Here is an 18,000-nt window from a genome sequence, read left to right as displayed (position 1 = left end):
AATACTAAGGACAGAGATCAGTTGTATAGGGTGCTACAAGGGGGAATAGCTAGGAGCAATGCGATAAAATTAGGTAAAATAAATTTTAGGCTGAATATCAGTAAACTTTGAGATATATCAGACTGTGGATAGAGTCCCAAGGAAAGTAATAGAAGCAGTATTGTTTGAGCTATGCAGAACTGAACTGGAGGAAGCACTGGAGAACATTGTGAAGGGAATAGTCTTGTAGGTAAGAGGTATCCCTGCCCGGCAAAGTTCAGAATTTTGTTATACAACTATAGTAGTAATTTATGTATTATTTCAAATTCAACTCAGATCATCAAATTGTTAAACTTACCTGGTGTGTTCTGGCATACAAAACACATAACATAGCAACAAAGGCAACAGAATGGCAATGGCATAAAGGAGAAAATATTATTTTTGAAATATGTTTCCTCTCACCATTTTTGTTGTGGTTCTTTTAAATCACAAAATGCCTAATACTGCATTTCTTCACATTTCATATTTCCATTGTCTTCAGTGAAAGCTTGGTTTTTGCAAAACTGCAGGATCAGGCTTGAAATGAAAGAAACCATCGTAGCAAAACTATGTGAGAAACAACTCACGTCAATTTGTTTATGTATGGCAATAAAAGTAACATCAAAGCATTGCGAAATGTATAACTGCATTTTGTAACAGATACAACATTATTCTTTTTTAGAATTATTTCCTTACGTGAGAAATTGTCTAATGTGAAACAGCACATTGAAATTTTGGTGCAGTCATCTACAAGTTTTCCTTTACAAGTACAAAGTGAAAGACAGAAACAAGTGCCTTCAAAAAAGTCCAAAATTAATCTCGCAAAGGTGCAACTTGATGAAAAAACAGAAGTAAGTGAGGACAAATTATGCCCAGGATTCTAAATACATCTGATAGTCCGATGTCTTACATGTTTGTTTTTGAGGAAATGGGAAAGTTGGAAGAAAAGACAAAAACTGAGACCTCCCTCAACTACTTCAAGGAAGGTTGAAACATTTTAACCCACATCACCTAATCTTTAACTTTGTAACTTTTTTCCTTTCTTGTCAGGTGTGCCTGACATAAAATATGCTCAGCTTCCTTGAAAATAAAGGCCACATTCTCAGATGTCTAAATATGGCTGTAAGCACCTAACTTTTTTTAGTGATCCATATTTGAAAATGTTGGCCATGGTATTATACTAATATGCAGATGAACACGAAAGCTCTTTTGACAAAATAGCTTATACATCTTCAGTGCAGAATGGCCAGTGATTGGATTCTAAGAAGAGAAACTTCCAATAACTGAGTAGGACTAAAACTGGCAAGGAATTTCTTTTCATTTTCTCTATACCACCATGCTCTCTCTTTTTATTAGCAAGGCTGAATATGTCTCTGTGACAGAAATAAATAAATACAAAAGAGGCAATTTCAGGATTTCCATGTGGTCTCTTTGAGATAATGTCAATGGAATAGAATATCGCTACAGCATAACTGCTGCTTGATAAATGCTGAGGAAAAGAAGACGTTTATTTTCAAAGTGGGAGACATTTATCATGTGACACTGTTCTCTTTATATCTATTATATGAAATGATTAATGATGTAGATGCTGTCATTTTTCTTGATGGGTGCTGTGAAGCAGTGACAATTGCTCACTGTGCTATTATTGAAAAGCTGTATTCTGACTGGCTTGGAGAACAAATGATGTTTCAGCCAATCAGAGAATACAGTGTTTTTCGGAGGTAGACAGAGCTGTCCTTTAGTGACTGTTTCTGATTAGCTGAAGGTTTTTGTTCAAACTTTCATTAGTAAATAAGTCAGTGATCTGAAAACCACAGTCTGGAATGCTAATTGGTTGTGGCATTTCTTTTGTATGTTACATGTACATAAATATCTTCTTCCTATCTGCTTAACTCTAATGTCTCCAGTAAATGTGTGGCAGAAGTACACTTATTGGGGGCTTATTCCCAGAGCTGTGCTGTCCATAGGACGGACCGGGGCAACCGCCCGGGCCCCATGCTTTGGGGGGCCCCGTGCTTCGGGACACAGGGTCCAGGGTGGCTTGAGGGGCTAGCAGGGGGCCTGGCACTAGCAGCAACGAGCAACTCTGCCCCAGGCTGCCCCACTCTGCTCCGCCTCACCAGCTCCTGGTGTCGCTTGGGGGAGGAGGTGGAAGCTGGAAAGAGGCAGGGCAGGGGCTTGGGGAAAGGGGTGGAATGGGGGCGGTGAGGGGGCTGGGGGGAGGTGTTGTCCCAGGCCCCACATTCCCCTAGAGACGGCCCTGCTCATTCCTCAAGTCAATTGGTGTTTTGCCTGAGTAAGGACTGCAGGATTATGCCCTTGAGTTGCTATAGAAAAGACCAGCATGAATTTACTGTGGCTACTATAAGTCTGGTACTTTATACATTTAAGGATGTCTGAGCATCACTTCTCTGCAGTATTAAAAAATGGAACATAAACATTCCCACACTTTGAATTCTGTCAAAACAACAAATAACCCCATAATTGTGAGGCAATGAAAAAGAATGTTTAAAAATCCTCTCTAATAGTTCATAGCATAAAACGTAAAATACAGCATTGATTTTTCCTATTTTGTTATAGGAAATGCTTAAGCAATGTTTGTCTGAAGTAAAAGCTTTGCTGTGTATTGTTCCAGATCTGGCCTCTCCATTAACTGAGGTATGATATTCTGATTTTTAAAAAACCCTCTTTTTCTTCAAGGCTAAAATTTTTTGGTCAAACTAAAATAGAGATGATATCAATTAGTCTTTCTTTCTTTCTTACATTATTGGTTTTTAATAGAGATTTGTACAATCAAAATAGCATTGATGTACACAATTGTTACCTGCTCAATTTAGGGCACCCTGCCTATACCCTACCCACAGCTCAAGGCATGACCCAATCAATTTAGGCACCCCCACCCTTTTCCTTCCTAGGGTTCAGGGTGTAAGGTACATATCTTTACCCACAGGGCTCAGGAAGAAACCTAATCAATTTAAGTACCCACCCCTTTTCCCCGTGAAAGAGCTTTAAACAGCTGTGCTCTAAACACCTATTTATTAGCAACACTCACAGAATACATATACCAAGCAAATCTCTTATGCTCACCACTCCCAATATACAGACAAATTTCACCCAATGGCCAGGGAGGATCCACTAATCTAGGGGTTCCCAGCGATGCCTCTGCACGTCATGGTCATATAGAGGAGTCAGAGTTCTGGCAGCTTGATGTTGAACTGCAGCCCAGAAATGGTTCCCAAAGAGCATTTTTTTCATTTACATTATATAGGTAAAACTAGCTACCTCCATTAAATTTACTAAACCTATCACATTATTCCCCACTCCTAAATAACAAAAATTTAACCAATTACATACTGGCACCTACCTGTCCTCCTTCCTGCCCAAGTTTTTACATTTACAATTTAGACATGAAAGATAAACTTAGTTGTGACCTTCTCTATTTATGCAGATGGTCAGTATTGAAATGCTGGTCAGAGCTTATCTTAATATTTTTTTTTTCCAATTTTAGTGGTGAACTCCCTGAGTTTCACCCAAGGCTGGTTTAATATGGGACCGGGGTGGGGGGGCATATTTGATCAGGTCTCAGGCCTCCACAATAGCATGATTATAAACTTTATATCTTCGTTGTTTGGCTACAAACACTTCCTTCTACATACAACAGAAAACTAAAAATACTCACAGTAGATTTGTCTAATTTTTCCCTTCTCCACCTTTGCCAAGAGCTATATCCTTTGCATAAGCTCCACCAGATTCCCAGCACTTTTTAATATAAAGACTACATGTATCCTTACATCTAGCTTTGGACCCTCCAGTCATTTGGGCTTTCCTTTTGTCCTTTTTGGCTCTTACCATCAACTTTTTGGGGAGGTGGATTGGTACATTTTTTGTCCATGACAGTATACTCAAGTTGTTACCCCACTTGTGATCAGCATTCAGTTTCTCTTGGAGGCATCCAAAGAGTGATTGTGACCTCACTACCAGTTTCCAAGTCCCCAGCAAGACTGTCTTAAATAAAAACAAGATGGGTGAGGTAATATCTTTTATTGGACCAGCCTCTATAAGTGAGAGAAAAACTTTTGAGCTTATACAAAGCTCTTCTTTAGATCTGGGAAATGTACTCAGAAGATACTTCTATACTGCAATTAGACACCCACAGCTGGCCCATGCCAGCTGACTCGGGCTAAAGGGCTGTTTAACTGCAGTGTACACATTCAGGCTTGGGTTGCAGCCCAAACTCTGGGACCCTCCCCCATTACAGGTATATATCCTGGACTTTCTCCTTGGAGTATATTCTGTGGTATCTGAGTACCTGGCTGTAGATAACAGATTTCTTGGTGTGTTTGGGGTGTTTACTGGATCTGTGAAGGTAGGTGTAGTGATCTGTGGGTTTCTTGTATGCAGTTGTCTGTAGGGTTCCATTGCTGAAGCTGATCGTGGAGTCCAGGATGTTGACCAGACTCTGTCAGAACAACTGATACAAAACCTGTAGACATAGCTCCACTGCTACGATGATTGACACTCCCCATAACACACCTTTCAAAATCCAGGGATTCTACACATGCCTATCACAACATGTGGTGTACCTCATTCAGTGCACTAAATACCCCAATAACAACTATGTGGGTGAAACTAGACAATCACTATGCTCCCAAATGAACTCTCACAGAAAAATGATGAAAGACGAAAATACCAAAAAGAAAAGGAGTACTTGTGGCACCTTAGAGACTAACCAATTTATTTGAGCATGAGCTTTCGTGAGCTCATGCTCAAATAAATTTGTTAGTCTCTAAGGTGCCACAAGTACTCCTTTTCTTTTTGCGAATACAGACTAACACGGCTGTTACTCTGAAACCTGACGAAAATACCAAATCGTCTATGGGGGAACACTTTTCACAAAGCAATCATTCTATATCTGACCTCTCGGTCTTCATCTTAAAGGAAACCTGCGCAACACTTTCAAAAGATGAGCCTGGGAGCTTAAATTGATAACTTTGCTGGACACTAAAAATCATGGACCGAACAGAGACATTGGATTTATGGCTTATTACAACAATCTGTAACCCACTAACCCCTGACCCCCAGCTTTCTGTTTCCCCAATGACTGGAGAGGTGTTGACAGGCCACGTGACCGGGAATGGACCCTTGAAACTACTTATGCTATACAATCTTTTTCACCTTGTATTTTGTTGTGACACCCAGAGTACGTTTCCCAGACCTGAAGAAGAGCTTTGTGTAGCTTGAAAGCTCGTCTCTCTCACCAACAGAAGTTGATCCAATAAAATATATTGCCTCACCCACTTCGAATCTCTAATATTCTGGGACCAACATGGCTACACCAACACTGCATTAAATAAAAACAGATACAGCATACCATGTTAAAAAGTCTGTTGGTCAGTCAGACTCAGCATGACAATTTAACCACCGGCCCTCTAGGGATTTCCTGCCTCTCTTCATTTTTTTCAGGTTATTTGTAAACCTTGGTGTTCTGTGAGGAGAAGCTGGCCTGGGGCAACTATTGTGATAGTAGATGCCAAAACATTAGTATAAAGTCTCATAAAACTGTTGATAGACTGATGAGGACAATTTTTTTCCTCAAGTCTACCTGATGGAAGCTTAATAGTTCTTCTTTGAGTGATATACATATGGGTGCTCCACTTGTAGGCGTGGCAGCACCCCCTGTGCTTGGGATCGGAGATCTTCATCAGCAGTGCCTGTCGGACCACACATGCACACCTCCCCCGTCTCGCAGGATGTATATGTAGTGCTGTGCTGTCCAACTGCCCCCAGTTCCTTCTCTGCTGCCTTTGGTCTGGGATGGAATCCGCAACAGAGCCTGCTTATCCTGTTCCCTCAGTAGATAGTGTGTTACTTGTTAGTTGTAGTGTAGTTAGTATTTTCTTCTTTTCCTTCTCTTTTCTTCTATCTAAATTCTTTTTAAAAAAAATTGTTGTAACTTTACTTTTACAGTTATTTCATAGTTTAGGTTTTCGTTTCTCCGCTTCCCATCCTTCCCACCCAGGAAGCTTTTTTCTCCCTCACAATTATGCCCAGATCACCCAGGTTTAAGAGGTGTGTTTCTTGCGTGGTCGCCTTCCCAGTACCAGACGGCCACCTGCAGTGTATTCACTGTCTGGGAGAGGGACACGTCCCACAAAAGTGTTCCCACTGCCTTGGCCTGATAGCCAAAGCCAGTAAAGACCAGGAAATTCAGTTAAAATTTCTCCTCATGGAGAAATCACTACAATCGGCATCGGACCCAAGCCCAGACTTTCCTCCTGTGAGGCCTTTGCGCTCTGCCAGATCATCTGCCAATCCTCATTCCCTGCGTCCCTGGGAGAGAAAGTCTTCGCTTTCTTGCTTGGATTGAAAGAAATGGGCTCCCTCCTCACACTTTGAGGCACAGCCTGCCAGAACACCATCCACTGAGAAGTCAGTTGCTTCAGTATCATCTGACAGGGGACATAGCTCCAGGGCCCATCCAAGTACTTCTCCTACCAAAATGAAAAAACTGTCTTGCAGTTCTGAAGACCGAGACAGGCCATAGAAAGTGTCCACACTGGCAAAGTCATCAGCACCGGCCAAGCCTCTTGCTCCATCTACTGACTCTTCAGGGGAGCACATCCCTCCTTTAGCAGAGTCACACATCTGCACCGATGATGCTTTTTCCCCCTCCACAAGACTTCAGATATCCTAAAAACTTGCTGGTATCTGACATTCCTGAGTTCCCTCTCCTTAGACGTGACCTCCACCCACTTCCACCTTCCTCTCCAGACTCACGATGCTCCCTTCCTTTCTCCCCCAAGGATGGCACCTCCCTTCTCCAGTGATGAGGAGGAAGAAGAGGAGAAGGAGGAGGGCTCCATTGCACCCTCATCTGCCAGACAAGTTCCACCTACTCATCCTCACTACGCACAATCTACATCTGGTCCACAACCTTGGTACGGACCACCATGGATGAAACCACATGTTCCATTCCCTTACACTGGCCATATTGGGACCTTTGGGTCAGGTACTGGGCACAATCTGGGAAACCTCTGATGGAGCAAAACCAGAGACCTACACCTCTCCCTTCTTCATTGGTCTCTCGCCTTCTGGAGGCTGAGCCTCCGCCAGTACTGCCTGAGGAAGAACAGGAGGAGGAACAGAAGGAGGAAGCTACACCAACATTACATTACTCTTCCTCTTCCCCAGATGAGGTATCGTGCCCCCACGTCCTATGACTGATGACAACTTCAAACATTTTTAAGAGTTATTCCACAGGATTTCAGACTCTCTTCAGATTCCTTTTGGAGGAAGTCAGCAACAAGCAGCATAAGCTGCTTGATAGTCTGCACACACCCTCTTCTTCCAAGATCTCACTACCAATAAATGAGGCTCTTCTCAACACCACGGAAGTGCTCTGGCAGCATCCATCAGCCCTCTGACTTTCAAACGTGCCAACAAAAAATACTATATTCCATCAAAAAATGCAGAATTTCTATTCTCGCAGCCCACCCCTAATTCTCTGGTAGTCAGTGTGGTGCAAGAGAAAGAGACCGTCAATACCAATCCCAGTCTAGCCATCCAGACAGAGATTGGAAATGCTTAGACTTATTTGGATGCAAGGCGTATTCATCAGCCATGCTTCAATTCTGAATTTTGTACTATGAGCTCTGATGGCTAAATACAGTGACTGTAGAACCTCAGAGTTATGAACACCTCAGAAATGGAGGTTGTTCATAACTCTGACATGTTCGTAACTCTGAACAAAATATTATGGTTGTTCTTTCAAAAGTTTACAACTGAACACTGACTTAATACAGCTTTGAAACTTGACTATGCAGAAGAAAAATGCTGCTTTCCCTTTGTTTTTTTAGTAGTTTACATTTAACACAGTACTGTACTGTATTTGCCTTTTTTTTTTTTTTTTGGTCTCTGCTGCTGCCTGACTGTGTACTTCCAGTTCCAGATGAGGTGTGTGGTTGACTGGTCAGTTCATAACTCCAGTATTCATAAATCTGAAATTCTACAGTACTTTTTTTTTTCTCTCCTGCTGGTAATAGCTCACCTTACCTGATCACTCTCATTAGTGTGTATGGTAACACCCATTGTTTCATGTTCTCTGTGTATATAAATCTCCCCACTGTATTTTCCACTACATGCATCGGATGAAGTGAGCTGTAGCTCACGAAAGCTTATGCTCAAATAAATTTTGTTAGTCTCTAAGGTGCCACAGGTACTCATTTTCTTTTTGCGGATACAGACTAACACGACTGCTACTCTGAATACTGTACTTAAATTATTCCAAGTTGGAGGAACTCTGTTGTGACCTTCCGGAGGCCAAGAAAGAGCAATTTCAGACCCTAATATCTGAGAGATGCTTCCTAGCACATACAAACCTAAAAGCCGCATTAGACTTTGCAGATACTACTGCCGCTCCATTGCAACTGGTGTGGTCATAAGGCATTCTTCATGGCTCCACCTCTCGGGCTTTCCTAAGGATGTACAAACCTCTGTGGAAAACTTACCTTTGAGGGTGAAAAAGTATTCTCGGTGCACCTAGTTGATTCCCTGCACTCACTTAAAGACTCCCAAACTACTCTCCAGTCCTTCAGCATCTACATGCCAGTGCCGAAAAGATGCCCGTGGAAGTATCATTCCCCCCCGGTGATCACGACCACTGCAGTATATTCCTCAGTGGCACTTTTATGACATCCGGCACTGAAAACAAAGGCCTCCGTCCAAACTTAGACAGCATTCTGCAGTGGGCTACATCTCGCACATACCCACCTTCTTTGACATCCCACCAGTCTGGCTACCAACTAGCTCTGTTTTTCCTATCATGGAGATGAATCACCTTGGACAAGTGGGTTCTAAAGATAGTCAAGGAAGGATACTTCATCCCCTTCCTATCCTGCACTGCCACCCCCTCATCCTGATCCCTCTTCAGGGACCCCTTGCACAAACTCCACAATAGACACTCCCCTACTGCAATTAGAGTACATTGCACATGTTCACTATCCACCTCGATAGCTTTTCTCAATAATGTCCCCATTGCTGACATTTGCAAAGCTGCTAAATGGGCATCAACCGACACTTTTGCCCATCACTATGCTATTATGCATGATGCAGACACTCTCTTAGGACATGCTGTCTTATCATCATCAGTAAATGTTGCTCTGAAACCCCAGCCTTCCAATTAGGGGCACTGCTTTCTTGTCACCTATAAGTGGAACACCCATAGTGACATCACTCTAAGAAGAAGAGAAGGTTACTCACCCTGTGCAGTAACTGAGGTTCTTTGAAATGTGTGTCCCTGTGGGTGCTCCACTACCTATCTATCCTGCCCTCTGCTTCAGAGCCGAAAACACAAAGTTCTGCGGCAGAGAAGGAACTGGGAACGGTCAGACTGCACAGCACTATATAGAGGTCCCGCTCACAGAGCAAGAGTGGGGAGGTGCACATGTGCAGTCCAATGAGCACTGCTGATGAAGATCTCCAATCCCAGGTGCAGGGGATGCTGCCGCACCTACAAGTGGAGAACCCACAGTTACTGCACAGGGTAAGTAACCTTCTCTTCAATCAGCATCAAAGCTCTCCAGAATGAGGCACTATTATTCAACTTTCTTGACTACATTAAGGTGGCCCTAAAGTGTTGCAGTGGCTGCAGCTGGGTGTTCAAGTAAGAATCCCTAGAGTACGCTTCAAAGTCCATCCTAACCAGTGACCCCTCCACTAATCCCCAAATACCTTTACCCTACAGCTGCCCACAGCATAATGATTAATACACAAGGCATCCCCCTCATTCATCCTTTATAAATAATTAAACCGTGGATCTCTCACCTCCACTCCCCCTTCTCAATCACATTATCTCCTCCTCCTCATTACTAAATACAGTACTCCCTGGTACTCACAGAGCAGTCCTGCCTATAGGAGTGAGATTGTCCAAAGGGCTGACTCTTATGGATCCTGGCCCAACTAATAATGGGGAAAAGGTCCATGGTATCTGGCAGTTCTGCAGTCCTACCCTGGCTGATCAACATTCACCAACACAAATGATGAGCTCCTCAAAACCCTTTTGTATATATCACCTTCCCCCTTCCCACCAACCCAGATATCCCCTTTGAGAAATAAATCATCTTCTTCCCAAAGGACCCTATCCCTCTACATTACCCAGTTTGTTGCCCATATCTAAATGCAATTCCTTTCTGCAGAAATCAGACTTCCAACAATCCCTCCCAAACATCTTTCCTGGAAGGAGAAACTGGGCCAGGTGAATAGGAAGAGAAGCCATTCTAACTTCCTTACAATCCTGGTGGGCTGTATCAGTGGGGCCTGTTTTAAAATGTTGAATAGAGGCTTCAGGCCAAATCCTCTCACGTAAAACTTCCATGGGAGATTTTGTTAAAGAAGGATTTAGAACCTAATCCTGCAAAGGGATGAGTATTTTCAAACCTCACTGAAACCAATGGAAGTTAAGGATGCTCAGCACCTTCCTCCTTAAAGTATATTTCAGAGCAATATTTCCAACACTTTCAGTACATTTTATAAAACATCTTTGGTTAGACTATGCACATAACAAATGACCCTTTGTTGGAGTCAGGGGAAGCTCAGGGAGAGATTGTGCATCAGGAGGTATAATCCCTCACCCACGTTTTCCAGCCTGCAGGAGGAGTACACACACAACATCTTTAGGATGATGTAGCATGCTCCCCTTTTGGTGAAAACCGAGCCCCACCCCTACCTGTCCCCTGAAGCCAGGATGCATAGCTAAAACACTCCTTGCCTTACTTTGAGCACAGGGACTGCAGTTGTTCTTTCCCTTGTATGGGGTATGTAATCAGAAGAGCTTCTTGTGCACCCTTGCCTCACAGCAGAGCCAGGGAGAACCTAGTCTCTGAAAGAAACCTTTTACAGTTGTTTTTTTACCTCCTTTTTGTCTTTTCCTGAGCTAATTGAATGAAGTCAATTTCCAATTTTGCGTAGTCTTTTAAAATTCTCTTTCTTGTCCTGTCACACTTAGCAGCCCATTGTATTTTCCTGTCTTTTTTTTTCTTTTGTTGAAGTATCTGCCTGTACATTTGCTTCATCATTGAATTTACTTCTTAATTAGAACAAAAGGCCATTTTTATTGACTCATTCATTTTAGAGTATATTAGTGTTCAGGTTTTGAGAACAGAAGATGGATCATCTGTTTAAAAATAATATAGTCAGTACAGTCAGGTGCCCCAGTGAAATTTTAAAGAATAATGCTAGGGAAAGTCCATTTTAAATTTCAAAAGTGATTTCTAAATATAATCCCTTTTGGCTGAATGCAGTTAAACAATAGCTTTAAAACTGATCTAGTTCATATAGACTAGGTGGTCTCACATTAATTGGTGGCAGGACTAGGGGGACTGGCATCACCTTCTTACAAGATCCACAGAGATTAACTTGGAACTGTAATATAACCTGGGGCACTCTCTTCTCCATTAGAGCAGTGGTGGGCAATCTGCAGCCCACAGGTTGCCCACCACTGCTTTACAGCCCTCTCATTGTGTGTGGGTGGGGGGGGGGGGTTGGAGGGGGATTGAGGATAATTGTAGCCAGTGGGATTCCCTGGCATCATGGCTCCATTGGAGCTACACTACTGAATGGTGGGCAGAAGGAACCAAAGTTCAAGAGCTGGCACAAAGACGTGAATGGGGCAGATGGTCCTGGTGTTCTGGCATCCAGTGGATATGCCAAAGTCCCCAAGTTTGAGGGGTACAGAGTGATCAAAGAGAAACTCTGTGAAGGGATCTTGCTGAGGTTTCCTCCCCCTTAACCTGTGTCCATGGGGTTTCATGTAAGAAGAGGTCATTTTGGCCTCAAACCTATTTATGTGCCGCAAATATTTGCAATTTATTCTTCTATTGTGGTTGGGAAACCTGTTTGACTATTTAAGAGGTCTCAGTTTATTCCTACTGTAATATTAAAAAGCTATTTACTTAAGAAATACTGTTTTTATTTTTGCCAGGTCCCATTTGACGTTACTTTGCAGTCAATAAAGAATTTGGAGAAAATGTTTGATCCTGCTAATGGATGTGCAATAGCAGGAGGAAGCCTTTTCAACTGGATTGTATCTCTGCTCCCTTGAATTTTCTTTCTGTGGTAACTTAATCAAACACTGAATTTCATAGTTTATAAGGTCAAATTGTGTTCCTACTTAAGCCAATGGGAATTTTGCCATTGACTTTAAAGGGACCAAGATCTGGCCCCTAATGATTTGCATAGTTTTTAGTTACATTTTGGAAAATGTCATCTTATTTTTTTTTTTAAAAAAAATAAAAGGTAACTTTCCTTCTTCCATCTTAATCTTAAATGAAATTATGTCTTTTTCAGGAATTAATGTTTTTATATGAACTTCTTTCAGTAAAAAGATTTAGAATGTAAGCCATTCAGTCCTAAATAAGTGAGTCTGTATTTTGCTGGGGTTTCTCCTTTTCAAAAAGCTCATGTTGATTAAAAAATGTGAATAGGCCAAAAAGACTGCCCTTGAGATACTGCAGGCCTTGTAGCCTCCTAACATTCAAACATAAACTATGGATTTTTCCATAAAGCATGTGCTATATGCTAAACTTTACCATACCAGCACACTTTTAACTGCTTTTGCACTTAGTCAAGGGTGCGTCTATTGATGAGCTTCATTGAGAAACCACTGCACTGGACTCCTTCTTTCACAATTTCACTGCTTTTAAATTACAATTTCAGATTCCTCTGTCTTTGTTAAAGGAAGAAAAACTCTTACATACTGCTGACAGTGAAACTGATTTGTTGGAAAGAGGTGTATTTAGATGTCTTCATATAATTCTGAAGAGAGAATCTGTAAACAGGCAAATTTAAAAGCTACATAAGTGTAGTACAAAGGCATTGTATCTTTCATACAATATTCTAAAATGCTTAACAAAATAACATTGAAAATATATATAAATGCTAAGTGTTGTTATTGTTTGAAAATTCAGACAAACATTAACTAAAGTATCATAAAAACATTCCTCTAAGGAAGTAAGTGTTGTTATCCCAACTTTACAGATGGAGAAATAGACACAGAAAAATGAAGTTGCTTGACCAAGACCACATAGTAAGTCACTGTGAGATCCAAGATTAGAATTTGGGAGTTTCTGGTCCCTAGCCATTGCTCAAGCTATGACACCATTTTGCCTCAAAACCATTGCTAACTATCGTAATTCAGGCAACAAGCAATACAAATAACAGAAAGAATCAGGGGAATGTGTGGGGGAATAAGCTGAGTTGTAGCTGGTGATTAGAGTTTGAGACTGGGAGTCAGAAATACTGGGTTCTATTCTGCCTCCTGTGTGTGACTATAACCACTTAACGGTGAAATCCTGACCCCATTAAATGGCAAAACTCTCACTGACTTCACTGTATCTCTGTGCCTCAGTTAACCAAATGATAAAATAGATATAATGATACTTAAAGGTGATCTGTAAAGGGAAAAAGAGGGTTGTGGTCCTTTTTGCTTTATTATATATAAAGGATGATTGAAAGTATTTTAGTTATGTGTTGCTTTTATTATAAGAGATGTGCGGGGGGGGAGTGTTTATTTTTACATTATTCAGATGTTGTCTATGTTGTTTTTCCTATAACACTATGGATAAGAGGAGTTCTACTGGGATTATCACATCAGAGGAACCAAGAAAGTGAAACTTGAGTAACTAATTAGGGAATGTATTTTTAGTAAGATTGTTTAAAACTCTCTTATAACTTATATTTAACTCAAACGCCTAACATAGTTGGGAAAAAAGATTCACAACTACTACCCCTTCAATTAAAGGCTGAGAATGCTCCATCTTACACTTCCACCGTCCTCCAGGAAGACCCCCAACTCTTACAGGGAAGATAAAAATTTACATTCCTCATATTTCTTTTATAAAAGAAGTAGAAAAACAGCATATTTTAGACTTCATAAAAACCAAAAAAGGGCACATACCTCATTTTTTCTTTTTTCTTTATTCTTTTTGAAGGTCACCTTGAAGTATATCAGAGGGTTTTCATGAGGCTTAATTAATAGTTGTAAAGCACTTTGAGAGTATCAGATGAAAAGTGCTATATAAGTAAAAAGTTTTTTATTACAGAGGAGATAACTCTTCAGTGCTGTCAATCTGGACCCTGCCACCACTATTACATTTATTTTTAAAAGAGAAATAAAAGTTCAGTAGAATTCTTTTCACATTCATATTTAAATATTTTATGCTTTTAAAGTTATTTTTGTTGAAATAAGAATTTTGCCCTACTGTCTCTCCTTAGCATTTCAGTAGAATGGTAATGCTGAAATTTTGATATCACTGTATCCAGAGCAGCAGGTTTTACTTTCATAAACACAGGATTAAGAATTCATTGCAGGTTTCAGAAGATAGCATTGGAGACAACATTTTTCTTTAGCATGTAATTCAATTCTTTAGTTAACAATCTGCTTGTAAGGAAGAAAGCTCGTATTTAAACACATTTTCAACAATTTCATAGAGTAAAACATAAAATTAATTGCAAAGTAAATTGCTTCTTGTTTTCTGTAGCATAGGAATTTGGGTGGGATTTTCATCCCCTACCATTGAATGAAGACTAGGGTTTGCAGTCTGTTAGACTCAGATAAGTCTCTGTTTGCACCATTACTCAAATCTCCACAATATGCTCTCCCTCAGTCCTCCCCAAAATATTATGGGTGCAGGGGACCATGTCTTGTTTGATTCCAGAGTTTGAAGACTAACGGATGGAACAGGCATCCCCCAGGCCTTTTGTAGTGAGGGTCCAATCCATGCAAAGGATCATCCCTTTCCTGCAGTGCAGGCGTGGAATTAGTTACTTCTATGACAGCTCTGAAAAACCTGCATGTCTCAAGTTGGACACCCAGACATAGAGACTCCAACAATTAATGGACAGTGGCCAAATTTGGGCCAAAATATTTCTGTGTCTCAATTCCCCTTCTGTAAAATGGGGTTAATAATAATATCTCACAGGGGTTCTGTGAAGATAAATTCATTACTATTGTGAGAGGCAATAGTGAGGAAATAACATACTCCATATTCAGTGCAGCGCTTGGATGGCATGCAGTAAATTGGGGAAGGGTCCAGACCCTGAATGATGAGGACAGATAGAAACATTAAACAGCTGCTTCATTCAATGACTCAGACGTCCTGAGGAAAAAATAACCTGTGATTATGTAATTAAAGATTGGGTCAGCACACACCAGGCGGACAAAGTAAGCTTTATTTTCACAATTCTGAAATTTTGAACACTTGACTTTGCAACCTTAATGTCTTTTTACCATAGTTTTCTTGTATGTAATGCATGTGTACATTAATAATGAAGGCCTGCATGGGATCTGCCAGACCTCCACAGATACTTAGCTTCTTGTAAGTACTTTCAGGTTTCATTTAATAAATTTTGTAAAGTGAAAATTGGTTGTTTCACGCAGTTTTCTTCAAGTGTATGTGATTATTGTGTGAAAGTTGTGTGGAGTCCCTTCTGACTCCAACTCTAGTTACTTTTCATCTGCTTAGCACTAGGAACGTATCCTCTTTCTTGGAGAAATTATCATCTTGTGGGACTGTCCATAGATTAGCCTCACTGTACCTCAGTTCCCCCATCTTTAATAGGGATAAAAGTACTTCCCCAACTCAGAGGGGTGTTATGAGACAATCCATTAACATCACAAAATGTTTTCAAATCCTTGAATGGAAGATGCTCTGGAATGCAAATTATTATATCAAGAGACAGTATTAAAGAGAGAATATTTGTTGCCTAATCCTTTTTTCAGTCAAATAAGAAAATAAATATTTTTCTTAAGTAGAATAATGATGGGGCTAGGATTAATTTGCAGAATTACAAGATAATAAACCAAATGAATTAGGATAGCAAAGAGCTCCATTTATGTTTGCCAGATATGCTCTTTAAATTAAGCATAGGTTGCTCTGTAAAACAAAAGTAAGATAAAGAAAGCAAGTGAAAGAGTCCAGAGGCAAGTACTGAAATCTAATATTTACCAAAGCAATTTTAATTTTCAGCCTTCAAACTCCAAAGATAATTCATTCATATCACTGGTCAGCCTGAATTAAGATTCCACTTACAGGCAAATAGAAATTTATTATGTGTATGCAACAAAATACAGCAAAAATCTCAATGGGAGACACTGGAAAGAAATGGAATGTCCTGGTTATGATTTCATCAGAACAATAAGGGCCAGATTCCTTAGTCCAACTGAACTGTCCACAATATAAGTGTAGGGGGGTGGGGGGTTGAAAGATGCTCAAGGGTGACTTTAGAATCATAGAATATCAGGGTTGGAAGGGACCCCAGAAGGTCATCTAGTCCAACCCCCTGCTCGAAGCAGGACCAATTCCCAGTTAAATCATCCCAGCCAGGGCTTTGTCAAGCCTGACCTTAAAAACCTCTAAGGAAGGAGATTCTACCACCTCCCTAGGTAACGCATTCCAGTGTTTCACCACCCTCTTAGTGAAAAAGTTTTTCCTAATATCCAATCTAAACCTCCCCCACTGCAACTTGAGACCATTACTCCTCGTTCTGTCATCTGCTACCATTGAGAACAGTCTAGAGCCATCCTCTTTGGAACCCCCTTTCAGGTAGTTGAAAGCAGCTATCAAATCCCCCCTCATTCTTCTCTTCTGCAGGCTAAATAATCCCAGCTCCCTCAGCCTCTCCTCATAACTCATGTGTTCCAGACCCCTAATCATTTTTGTTGCCCTTCGCTGGACTCTCTCCAATTTATCCACATCCTTCTTGAAGTGTGGGGCCCAAAACTGGACACAGTACTCCAGATGAGGCCTCACCAATGTCGAATAGAGGGGAACGATCACGTCCCTCGATCTGCTCGCTATGCCCCTACTTATACATCCCAAAATGCCATTGGCCTTCTTGGCAACAAGGGCACACTGCTGGCTCATATCCAGCTTCTTGTCCACTGTCACCCCTAGGTCCTTTTCCGCAGAACTGCTGCCTAGCCATTCGGTCCCTAGTCTGTAGCTGTGCATTGGGTTCTTCCGTCCTAAGTGCAGGACCCTGCACTTATCCTTATTGAACCTCATCAGATTTCTTTTGGCCCAATCCTCCAATTTGTCTAGGTCCTTCTGTATCCTATCCCTCCCCTCCAGCGTATCTACCACTCCTCCCAGTTTAGTATCATCCGCAAGTCATTGCGGATGACTTTAAGTCAGGGATTTCCCTACACCTCCCCTGAATTCCCCCCTGCCCCCCAGTTTTGTGAACTATTTACATGCAGTGTTGCCAATTTAGTGATTGTTTGGAAATCTGAATTGAAATTGAAACATTAATATACACTTTAAAAGCGTATAAAGTGTATGATAAAATATGTGTATCTGAAAAAGTATAATAGATTTGAAAAGTATGAACGTAAACTAGCTTCTTTATACAGCTGTTTTTATGACAATGTCAGTGCATTCATTTCGGTGATGTTGGCCAACCTAATAATTTCAAATTATGATTTGTAAGGAAAGTCTAATTGAGCTCTGCCTAACAGCTAGTGATGAGTTGGGGGTTGGGAGGAAAGGCTTCAGGACCAGATTATATTTACATTCACACCTAATCTACCTTTAGATAAGCTATTATCAGCAGGAGAGTGGGTTTGTGTGTGTGTGGGGGGGAGGGTGAGAAAACGTGGATTTGTGCTGGAAATGGCCCAACTTGATTATCATACACATTGTAAGGAGAGTGATCACTTTAGATAAGCTATTACCAGCAGGAGAGTGGGGTGGGAGGAGGTATTTTTTCATGCTTTGTGTGTATATAAAAAGATCTTCTACACTTTCCACAGTATGCATCTGATGAAGTGAGCTGTAGCACACGAAAGCTTATGCTCAAATAAATTGGTTAGTCTCTAAGGTGCCACAAGTACTCCATTTCTTTTTACCTAATCTACCTAAGTATCCAGCAAACAGAGTTGTGTTGCCCAAGTGATAAATTTTGGCTGGGGTTGGATTACAAATCACT

General features: G+C 41.0%; 1 protein-coding gene and 1 long non-coding RNA gene across 2 annotated transcripts in view; one reads left to right on the top strand and one right to left on the bottom strand.

Moving 5' to 3' along the window:
- The window catches only part of LOC140905004 (uncharacterized), a 29,456-nt gene extending 28,857 nt beyond the window's left edge, over positions 1–599 (bottom strand). Inside the window, exon 1 of the long non-coding RNA XR_012156707.1 lies at positions 442–599. This is a non-coding gene — a long non-coding RNA (uncharacterized lncRNA). The remainder of the gene's footprint in view (positions 1–441) is intronic.
- Positions 1–15,216, top strand: part of CFAP54 (cilia and flagella associated protein 54) — a 207,597-nt gene extending 192,381 nt beyond the window's left edge. Inside the window, exons 67-69 of the mRNA XM_073327473.1 lie at positions 701–869; positions 2,599–2,676; positions 11,996–15,216. Of these exons, the coding sequence (XP_073183574.1) occupies positions 701–869; positions 2,599–2,676; positions 11,996–12,115 (367 nt within the window). The 3' untranslated portion in view covers positions 12,116–15,216. The remainder of the gene's footprint in view (positions 1–700; positions 870–2,598; positions 2,677–11,995) is intronic.
- The last annotated feature ends 2,784 nt before the right edge of the window (positions 15,217–18,000 follow it).

Source organism: Lepidochelys kempii, chromosome 1, assembly GCF_965140265.1.
Source record: "Lepidochelys kempii isolate rLepKem1 chromosome 1, rLepKem1.hap2, whole genome shotgun sequence".
NCBI lineage: Eukaryota > Metazoa > Chordata > Testudines > Cheloniidae > Lepidochelys > Lepidochelys kempii.
This window is presented reverse-complemented; position numbering and strand designations above follow the sequence as displayed.